This window comes from Lemur catta, chromosome 1, assembly GCF_020740605.2.
Source record: "Lemur catta isolate mLemCat1 chromosome 1, mLemCat1.pri, whole genome shotgun sequence".
Classification (NCBI taxonomy): domain Eukaryota; kingdom Metazoa; phylum Chordata; class Mammalia; order Primates; family Lemuridae; genus Lemur; species Lemur catta.
Window position 1 is genome coordinate 116,850,549 of NC_059128.1, and position 11,410 is coordinate 116,861,958.

Here is an 11,410-nt window from a genome sequence, read left to right on the forward strand (position 1 = left end):
CAAAAAAGCTGACCCACCCAGGGAGTCCCAATTACTATTGACTGCCATCCTCTTCCTTGCACACACACACCCTGCCCTGGGATTGTTGGGGAGGGGGATTATCCCACTTGGGAGGCATTAGGTGTACAGTGGGGCTGGACTTACTAGCCTCTGGGGGACCTGGGGACATCCACCTTCCTGGACCCGCTGGAGCTTGGCTTTCTGAGGTGAGACCTGAAAGAAGGTAGGAGGGTGTGGGGAAGGGGAACTGTCAAGGGGAAACTGAGGCACGATGGAGGTGAGAGGGCTGAAGGGAAGGTAGGGGCTCAGCTTGGTGGGGCAGGGCCATGTCCCACAGTGTTAAGGCCTGGGCTTGTTGAAGGGGGAGAGGCAAAGTTTTTTCCAACCCCCCTCACACGGGGGCGGGGGATAAACAAACAGAATGAGAAATCCATCAGCTCAGCCAGGGCCAATGGGAGACTGCCTGGCGCCATGGTTTGCCCTGATGTGACCTCCCTCTACTAGCCACCGTGGCCTCCTCTGGCAGGGAATGTGTGTGCTGGGGAGTATAAGGGGGGGGGGGTGTCCTGTGTGACTATCCCTGTGCAATGATTCCTGGTGTGTGTGCTTTTGTACCTGGTGTGTGTGTCTTGGGGGGGGGGGACAGGGTGTGGGTCTGTGTCACCAGGGGATCGGGGAGCCCCATCCTGCTTGCAATTTGCACTTTCACCTCCTGTCTGTGGCCCGTGCACCTGGCCTGTGTGCATCTTTACACCTGACAGTCCCAGGTACACATGTCCCCACATGTTCCTGAATTTTGTGTGTGGATCCCTGCGGCTCAGGACACCTGTGGGGGGGGGTCATGTGTTGGTTCTATGAAATCCAGTGTGTCTTTGTCCCTGGTCCATGTGACTATAAGTGACGGTGCATGTATTTGTGTCTGTGAACTTTGTGTGTCTATGCGTGCCCCTGTGACCGTGTACCTGATGTGTCTCTATGGGCGTGGTTCTATGTATATGTCCATGTGCTAGGCAGGGTATTTTGTGTGTGTTGGGGTCTTCCCATGGCTGTGTGCATTGTGTGTAGGGGGGGCTGTATCTTGGTTCTGTGTGTATCCCTGTGTGTCTGTGCATCTTGTGTGAGCTGTGTGTGTCCCTGGGCTTGTCTCTGTTTATATTCCAGTTCTAAAGACATTCCCTCCCGTCCTGGATGTGGTGTATTTGTGTATCTTGCATGTGTCTGGTGCCCCCGGGTGTCCCTGTGTGTGTAGGCCGGTTTTATGGCCATCCCTGTGCAGCCTGGCACGCCTGCACGTCCCACCACCCCCTCCCGTGGGTGTGTGTCTCGCAGCCCCCTGCACGCCCTTCCCTGTGTCTGTGGTCCGCGTGCCTTTGTGCGCGTGTGCTCCCCCTGCGTGCGTCTGGGTCCCTGCGTGTATCCGCCCGCGCCCCCGTGTCCTCGTGTCCCTCGCGCGGGGGCCCCGGGAGCTGCGTCCTGGAGACCCATGGACAACCCCGCGTGCGTCTGGCGGGCCTGGCGGGAGGCCTCGGGGCGCGCACGGCCGCGGCTGGACCCACCGCCCGGCGCGGCGCGGGGAGGAAGGAGGGGGTGGCGGCGGCGGGGAGCGCGGGCACGTCACCGAGACAGACTGGCGGGCGGGCGGGAGGCGGCGGCCACGGGTTCGAGCCGGCGCCGGAGCCCCGCGGCCCCCTCCCCCTAACCCCCCTCGCCCACGGCCTGGGGAGCCCCCGCCCGGCCTCAGAGCCGCCGAAATGCAATTTCCCGTGCAGGCGCCGCGGCTCGGGGGGCTTTTCCGGGCGGGTTTTGGAAAGAAGAGGGGAAATGCGGCGGCGGCCCAAAACGAGGTGAGCGCTGGGCGTGGGGCTGGCCGGGGGCTCCGGGGGCACGGGCGGGGCGGGGCGGGGGCCGCCCGCGGGGAGGGGGTGCGGCGGGGCGGGGCGCGACGGGGCGGGACGCGGCTGCAGCCCCCTCGCGCACCTGCTCGCGGCCCCGGGGTTGGCGCCCCGGCCTCTGCAGCCCGGCCCTCCATTGTTGCTGCGGCTGGGGAAGGGGGGCGGGGAGGCCCCAGCGGCATCGCCGCGTCTCGCCTTCCCGGAGAAGGGGCGCCGGGAGGATCAGACCCTCCAGAGGGGACGGGCCCCCAAGTCCCTTAGACGGGGCCGCCAGGGCAGGGCGGGCCGAGATGTCCCTGCGGGACGGGGAGGCACGATGCGGAGCTTGGGGGCAGCAGTGTCCCCCGCCGCCCCAACACCTGACCGCGGGGAGGCCACGGGCCAGGACGGCGGCGAGCTTTGTTCTTGGGGGGCGCAGAGCAGATGGAGCCCTCAGCAATCTAGCGCTGGGAGAGGCTCCGGCTCAGCACGCGCGTTCGTGAAGGCGCCTCCGGCCAAGTTCATGGGCGCTCGGGCCTGCGCTGGCCCTGAAGAGACTGATCCCGGCGGCCCCCCCCCCCCCCCGCTCGGGACTGGCTGCGGCCGGGCCGGGGTGGTGGGGGTAGGGGGTGGGCTGCTTCCGCGGCACTGCCTGTGGGAGCCCTGGCACCCTCCGCGGGCTGCCTGCTGGCCCGTCATTACCGGCGGTGGCTGCAGGGTATTTACTGGGGCCAAGATTTGCTAACGGGAACCCACCCTCCAAAACTGGCCATAAAAAGGAAAAATGGCCCCGAATCCCACTGCCTGGGAACCCTTTTAAAGCGACAGGGCATCTTTCACGGGGACCTCGCCCTGGAGGGCATGCTGGGGGTGGGGGATGGAGAAGACACCTCATTGGCTGATAGGGGCTGAAAAGTCCCCCCCTACCGCCCCACACTTCGGTTGTCCTCCCCCATCTCCTTTCCCACCCACCCCCATCCCTCTAGACTGCTCAGACTCACGTTTACAGAGCCACAACTAGATATTCTGAAGTCCCTGATGAAGACCCCAAAAGTCACACACTGTACACAGACATACAGCATTCCGATTAATACATCACCCTAAGTAACGTTGACCCACACACGTACACAGTCACTCACAATAACATTGCCACGTGCGCACACATCACCCACAAGGTCTCAGCTGATGCCCACTGAAACAGTGCCACCCCGAAGAATGCAACCACCACAATAGTGGCCACAACATAGACACAGCCTTGCACATAACACCAACACACAGACACATGGATGCTTACCTACAGACTGTCACCCACAGTAAAAGTGACAACCACAGATCTGTAAAGGCCCCGACACAGGCACACTCAGATGTCATTAACCACAATAACTGGGTCACACACACAGAGACATCCATGTGCCCTCCCAAGCAAGGACACACCCACATGCACACAGTCACACACACAGATGGTACAGGCCTGCAGAAGAACTGACATCTGCCAGCAGGTCACAGTAATCTTGTCATACAGACCCCCCAGAACAGCCACACATGCTGACACACGGCTGCCCACAGTAATATGGACTCCCCTCCACACCTATGACGACACTGTCAACCATAAACAGATGCGAACACCTGAATGTTCATATACCCATAGTTGCCTACCCTAAGACTTGCTTATGCCTCAGACACCTGCACGCCTATGATAATACTGACACACACAGAGACACAATAACACATGCACACACTGGCACATGCAGACCCAAAGGGAAATGACACAAGAAACAGAAATCTCAAGTCACCTGGGTGTCCTCAAACCCAATACTTGTTTATTAAGTAACTGTTACGTACCAGGCACTGTTGTAGCACTGGGGATATATCGGTGAACAAAAGCAAAATCTCTGCCCTCCCAGACTTGGCATTTTAGTAGGGGGTTGGGGACAAACACCATAATCAGATGATACACAAGACTATAGTCACCCACAGTGACACCAACACACACCAGACACCCATGTGCACTGGCTCACATGTTGACGTGCAGTTACACACTATTAGCCGGACGCACACCCACGGTAATGCTGACATCCATGCATAAACAGAAGCCCGTGGGAACTCACACACCCCCAAAACGGGTAGCAAGACAGCCACCCACCACAGCACACATCCACCTGGACTTACAGACATGTACAGAACCCCCCAAACAGCCCAGCAGAATAGCTTGGACTGGGAACCCCCCATGAACAGACCCATAGGAAGAAGCTGCAAGATTCTTGCAGACAGAGCCCACTATGGCCCAGACCCAGGTCACCCTGCACCGTAAGCTGCAGAAGTGTCTGAATTTCTCAAAAACCCGGCCCCTCCATAGCCCTCAACCTGGGAGAATCCTTCTCACCTCCCCCAGCCCTGGCCCCACATCCTGGCTCCACATCCTGCGGGCCTGGGAAGGAAGTTCTGGTCCCAGGCCCACCCACCGCCCCCGGGTTGGGTGAGACAGAAGAGCCCCTTGTCTGAGGACCCCGGCATGAAAGACTCCACCAGCTCGAACGGAAGCTGGGGAGACGCCTGCGGAGGGCGGGGTGGGAACCTGAGAGCCCACACAGGTGTCAGTGCAGTGAGGAACCCCTGCCCGCCAATCTAGACAGCCTGGGCCATCGACGTGACCCCACGGAGACCCCCGCAGGGTTCTCGCTGTTGCTGCACACCCCCATAACAGGCTCTTTGTCTGTCAGGTCCTGATACACAATAACACTGCCTCCCCCCACCCCACCCCGAGTCCCCCTCACCCCAGGCTCATGCACACACAACGGCATACGCACAAGGACATATGCACACTGGGACACGTCAGGGACGTATATGCATAAGGGTATGTACAGAGGGACACACAGGGACACAAGGGGGCACATATATAGGAACACATGCGTGGATGACCATACAGAAACATGCACACGGACACACACAGACACACACGGGCACACAGACCACCAGACACCCCCTGGGAGCATGGAGAGTCTGACCTGGAAACCCCTATCCCTTGTTCTTCAACTTGACGGCCAAGCAGCCTTCATCCGTGGCTTGCTATCTGGCTCCAGTGGGACCTCTCACCTCCGACCCTGACCCTGAGACTTGGGCCAGCTGCCCTACCTTCCTGGTGCTCAGAGTGGGGGTGGGGGCAGGGCCCTGGGTCAGTGTGGCTTCTGGAGGGTTGCTCCCCTACCCCTGTCACCAGCACCCCCCTGCCCAGACAGACCCTCCCAGCTGCTGTGGGGTGGGGTGGGGTGGGGTTACAGCATCCTAGGGACTAGCGCTGAAGAGGTCTCCTGAAAGACACTCCCTCCTGCACCAGGGCTCGGGGTGGGAGTGGGAGAAGACAGCCTCCCACCTCCCACCCTGAAGGACTTCAGAGTCAGACAAGCCACTGACCAGAGGCCCCATGAGCCTTCCACAAGGCCCCAGCAACAGTCAGTCCCCGGCCTACCGGCCCCAGGTCCAGACAGTAAGCTGCAGACAGACAAGAGGGGCGGGGCTGCCAACACCCTCAGGGCTGTCCACCCAGCCACCGGCCAGCCCTGGCTGGGCAGAGGGGACAGTCACCAGTCACAGAGGGGAGATCGAGTGTAAAGGGTAAGACACACAAACAGGCAGGTCCAGACAGTCCAGACAGGCGCACACGCAGGGCAGGAGACCCAGAACCAATACAGGCACGTGAAGGGCACAGTCAGACCCAGACAGGCAACCAGAGCTGACAAAGACACAGGCGGACCCAGACAGACACAGAGGGCGGGAAACCTGCCGGGACCACAAGCAGACAAAGGGAGACAGTCAGACTCCGGGTCCCCTCCCCTTGGCTCAAGCCCGGCCCTCTTGCCCCAGCCCTGCCTTCCTCCCTGCCCAGATGAGAACCCCCCCTCCCTAAAATGTGCCTTCCTCTGTCTTGGGGAAACCCCTTACAGGGCACTCCCTCCTTGGTAGGTCAAGGCCAAAGTTCCCGGAGAGAGCAGAGAGGACACACAGAAGAGGTATCTGGGGACACCCCCCACCCCTGCCAGTGTGGCCAGAATGTCTCATGCCTGATGCCCCGGTCAGCCTCATTATAGCAACAAAGCTCTCAGGGAACCACTGAACTCTGAGCCTCACCTTCCCATCGATAACATAGACATCCTAGTAACAGGGCTATGTCTGTAAACTGTTACCGTTGTTGTAAAGATAACCTCGGTGGGCCCAACTCACCCTCCTCCCTTCTGGGCATTAGAGCCACTATCCTCCTTAGAGCCACGATCCTGTTCACCCTGGGAGGGACCTGAATACTTTGGGGGGCGCAAGGAGAAGCATCTCTGATACCCCCATATCTGAATGGGAAGCTGCTGGCCGGGGTGGGGAAGGGCGTCCCAACTCGAGCTCCAGATTGGGGGGGTGGAACGTGACTGCGTGACGGAGACCCCCGCCCTGGCTGAGAGGGCAGCCTAGGGGCGGGGAGGGAGCCATAAAGTTCGGGGGTTTCATGAAGGCGAATCTTGCTGGGATCTGGCTCTAAGGGGGGCCTAGATAGTTCGGCTTGGGGGAGGGCCCGGTCGGGGTGGACCTTAGGTGGACTGGGCTCTAGGGGGGCAGCCTTGGGGACCCCTTAGGGACGCAAGCGTGGGGCTCTGAGAAAGCAGGCTTTAGGGGCAGGACCTCCGGGGGCGGGGCTCTGTGGCCCGGAGCGCTGCCAGAGCGGCCACCTGGGGCGCCAGAAAGGGTGGGCTCTGGGGACGAAGACCAGGGGCGGCCTGCTTGAACAGTTGCGGACGGAGTTGCTGCAGGCCTGGACCTGGGGACACCCGAGAGGAGGGAGGAACCGCAAGAGGGGGGCGCCGAACTCAGCGTGATTGTGCGCTTGCGCGCTGACTCCAGTTCAGGTGCTGAGACCCGCAGGCAGTGGCCTCTCCCCTGTCCACTAGGACCCCTGCAAAGTGGAGATGGCTGACAACCCCTGGGGGGTTGTTGTGATTCATAAACAATGTGCCCGGAACACAGCGAGGCTCTGGGAAGGTATTACATTGTATTAAAATGACTTGTTTATCTCTATGTTGCATCAATGCCCCCCGGCGGCCAGACTTCCCGGGGCCACTTCTTGGAATCCCTCCTCCTCCTCCACCTCTCGCTATAGCAGTGCCCTTTGGCCTCCGTCTCCACAGTTGACGAATGGGGATAATACGCACCCCCAGGGCTGTCTTGAGGATTACTTGAGTAAACTTCGAGGGCACTGCTATATCTGTGCAGCAAAGGCTACATAAATATTTACTGTTTATTAATATATTTGCCTTGTGTTTTTCCCAGATCTAGGAGTAGACAGTTGGCACCACCTAATAACAGTTTGCTGACTTAATGAAAGTCAGTGGGACCCTTAACTCCCTTCTCTGCTACCCCATCACCCTATCTGGTTCCCTCCCCCCTCCCGCCCCCAACTCCAGGTCCCCGAGATCTGCCAAGGGTTTGGGGGAACATTCAACCTGTCGGTGAGTTTGGGCAGCTCAGGCAAACCATCGACCGTTGAGTGGACCCCGAGGCCTGGAACTGCCGTCCACTCGTCCATCCAGCTGTGATTCCCCCAACCTTCCTGATTGGGGCGATCGGGGGAGCTCCTGATCCAGCCTGAGCACCTCCTCTCCCTTAGGCCACAACGAAGGTCACAATCAACATTCATTGTTGTCGGTGGGTTGTGAGGACAGAGGCCAGACCCACCGGGGGATGAATGTCACTGTGCCTGGGCCAGACATGGCCTAAGGGGGATGGGAAAGGAGTGAGTACCAACCTACCCCCCAAATCACTCAGCCTGTTCCTTACCCTGATGCCAGGCACTTGGGGCTCCTTAGAGAGGAGGGTGGTGTCTGGAATCTTGATGGATGCAGATTGGATTTGGGGCGTAAATCCTGGAGGTGGGGGTGGGGAAAAGCAGAGGCTGGGGGCTGGCAGCGGGGAAACCCTTTCTGAAAGGGGGCAGTGAATTCTTCTCCCCAGTGAACTCAGTGAAGGTTTCCTGGATGGATGGATGGGTGGGTGGCTGCATGGATGGATGATTGGGGTATGTGAGCGGAACAGCCCGTCTTCTCTGTGTCCAAGTTCTGGGCCCAGCTTTATACCCTCCTAACTGGGTGTCCCCAGACCCTTACTCTCCACACATCTTGACACTGCTGGATCCTTCCAGCTGGGGTCAGCCGGGTGACTCCTGGGCACACCCACCCTTTTGAGAGCGAGCTGAGGTCTCATTTGATGGGGCTGGGGGGAACCAAAGAGCTGCAAGTGCTGGGAGGTCCTATTAGCCCCACCTGGCTTCTGCTCTTCCCTACCCGCCCCCCTTCAGAGTGTTTTGTCTCACCCCTCCCCACCCCGGGCCCCTTGCTGCCTCCCCAGCACCCAGCTTCGGGGGCTCCAGTAACTGGGAGGAGGAGGCAGATTTTGAGCTTATCTTTATACATAACCCCAAGGACCGGTGACTTCAAACCTCAATTTGCTCATCCATTAAATGGGAGTTCCACTGAGACAATGGATGCGAAAACTCCTCAGGAAGGCCAGAGCTGGGGAGGGTGGTCCTTGTCACTCTGGCCCTTGAGCCAGGGGCTACCCTCCTTCCAGAGACAGTTGGAGCATCAGTATATCCCCCACAAAGAGCCCAGGGGCACCTGGCCCCTCCCCAGCCCAAAGCAGGAAGAAAGAAGTTACTAAGTTACTGGTCACTTCAGTGCTAGTCTTTGGGGGAGGTGTTCCCAAGCCAGCTACCCACCTCCATCATCCAGTGGGGCTGGAGGGGGTGGCGGGGAGGCAGGGTAGCCCCCTGTGCTCTGGGGGTGTTGGGGTGTGTGGCACTACATCTCCGGGTGCCCATTGCAGCCTCTGTCCTGCTGTCCCCTGACCCACCTGGAGACTATGAAGCCCCTTGGCAGGTGCATTAATGGGGCACCAAGCCCCCCTGTGGCAATAGAGAACCTCCCACAGCCTGCTCCTCCCCCTTCACACCCCCTTGGAGGTAAAAGGAGGGAATAGACAGCCCAGACTCCCCGGCTCCAGAAAGGGGAAGGGAGGGGCAGTGGGGCAGGAGCAGAAGAGGGAGCTTGGGCCAGGCAGGGTTTCTTCCCTCTCTGCCCCTGTCTGGCACCTGTGGCCCAGCTATGGGGACCTTTGACCTGTGGACTGATTACTTCGGTTTGGCAGGCCTGGTTGGGGCTCTGCGCGGGGAAGAGGAGCCTGAGACCAGGCTAGACCCCCAGCCAGAGCCAGTGCCAAGCCCAGAGGGTCAGGAGCCCAGCCCAGAGTCATCGCCAGCCCCTGAACGCCTGTGCTCCTTCTGCAAACACAACGGCGAGTCCCGGGCCATCTACCAGTCCCACGTTCTGAAGGATGAGGCGGGCAGGGTGCTGTGCCCCATCCTGCGGGACTACGTGTGCCCCCAGTGCGGCGCCACGCGTGAGCGTGCCCATACCCGGCGCTTCTGCCCGCTCACCGGCCAGGGCTACACCTCCGTCTACAGCTACACCACCCGAAACTCCGCCGGCAAGAGGCTGGTTCGGCCTGACAAGGCGAAGACGCAGGACACCGGACACCGCCGAGGAGGAGGAGGAGGAGGAGGAGGAGCAGCAGCAGGAGCAGGTGCCTGCACAGGTGGTGGGAATCTGCTGTGGAGGGGACCTGTCCCAGGCCGTACCAGCACCCACCCCTGAGGGTTTGGGGGAGATCATCTGTGTAGAGAGCTTAGAACAGCATTCCAGAAGTGCTGCCAGGGTGGGGAGCTGGGACAAGGGTTTGCTGTGTGATCTTGGGCAAGTCACTTTCCTTCTCTTGGTCCACGGGGAAAATGCCGGCCTTTCCCAGGTATGGAGTGGTCTGGCAGGGAGACCCTGGGGCAGGTACAGCAGGCATTCCAGTTCTGCTTGGCAGTTAAGAGCTGTGTGGCCTGAGAGAAGTTACTCAGCCTCTCTGAATCTGGATTCACCATGTGTTCACTCATACGCCAGTTTGCATGCCTGGCAGTGCACAAGGTGGACGGGAGGGGGCAGTTAAAACACAGAGTGCTTAATGAGGGGGTCTAGAGGAAGCACCTGATGCAGGTGAGGGCGTCCTGCAAGAAGTGACTTCTCTGGTAGCCTAATTCAGTTCTTTGGAGGGCTGGGAAGTGTGGCTTAGGCATTGGGGCTTGTTCAGGAGCTTAGTGAAGTTCAGGGTGTCTGGGGTGAGGAAATGTGTACTTGTAAGGTGGAGGGGAGGTGTCAGATTTCAGGGGACAGCTAGTGTCCTTGTGGTCCTTGGGGGGGGTCACTTAAAGTTTGGACTTGGGCACTAGGGAGCCAGGGGGCAAGACCAGGGCTGTGTGCAGCAGTGAGCTAGACCACAGCTAACTGGGTTCGAGGGCATTGGAAGCTGTGATGTTCCTCCAGGCAGAGGTGTCCAAGGCAGTGAGAAGAGAGGGGAACAGTAGGTTGGACAGGTGCTGCACCCTGTTTTGAATTTGCTGTGTGTGGGGTAAGCTCAGGAGGACAGGTGGGGCTGAATCTTAGGACAGAGCGGTACCCAGGAGGCCTGAGCAGGCAGGCTCTCCTTAGACTGCACGTCTTGTTCCTCAAATGCAGGTTCCCACCCCCAGGTGTGGGTGGGGCCCGGGCATCTGCATTTCTAAGCTGCTTGGGGAACTGAAGCTTTCAGCCTGGGGCTGAAATCGCAGCAGTTACTATCATAAATGCAGAAGACCTCAGTTCCTGTGGGGTTTTAAGAGAAACCCATTCTAGCAACTTTAATGGCCTTGGAGGAAGCCAGCCAACAGAGGCGGCAGGTCTGACTCGGCGCATTTGGGTCTGACTCGGCGCATTTGGGCACCGCCTCCCAGTGGCGCAGCCAGCAGTGAAGGCTTGTCAGGCATGAAAGTGCCTCTAGAAGAAGACAGTATTCCCTGGGAGGTCCGATTAGGGCCCACTGCCAGTCGCTAGAAGCTGATGATGGTCTCAGATTTTTCCTTTTATCCGCTTAAGTCCTGGGGAACAGGAAAACTTGCCTACCGGAGTGGAGATGACCACCATATTGGCCCAGAAAGGCTGCCAGTGCCCAGCCACCCAGATTAACTTGTTCTGGGTATAACAGATCCCAGGACCCCAGAGCCCAGCAGCCACCAGGAGGCAGCATGGTCACCGGAGTTGGAATTCCTGTGCTTTGTCTTGGGCTCTGGATCCCACCCAGGCCAGGAATGTCACCGGTTGCTATCTTAGGAGCAGCCCCTGGGTGGTGCCAGAGCCCCAGCAGCCATGTGGGCTGAACCCAGGGTACTCCGGGAGGACTGATCAGTACCCGTGACTAAGTGCTTCTCTCTCTCCCCTTCTGCTTTAACATCGAGGTTCCAAAGGTGCTGGGAAGCCTGGACCATCGCCCTCTTCCTGCTGCCCCTCCACTTCCACCTAGGAGGCCGCCTTCCCCGGGGGACGTGGACCCAGGCGCTGTGGTGGAGGCTGGATTTCCGGGAAGATCTACCCTGTGAGGATGCACCCCTGGACCCTTCCTTATGTGTGGGGGGCATGACGGCTGTTTGA

General features: G+C 59.6%; 1 protein-coding gene across 1 annotated transcript; it reads left to right on the forward strand.

The window, feature by feature from the left end:
• Window positions 1–9,007: 9,007 nt before the first annotated feature.
• On the forward strand, window positions 9,008–11,410 carry NANOS3 (nanos C2HC-type zinc finger 3). The gene is made up of 2 exons (XM_045553138.1): window positions 9,008–9,485; window positions 11,283–11,410. Exons 1-2 carry the CDS (start codon window positions 9,008–9,010, stop codon window positions 11,408–11,410), a joined length of 606 nt encoding a protein of 201 aa, XP_045409094.1.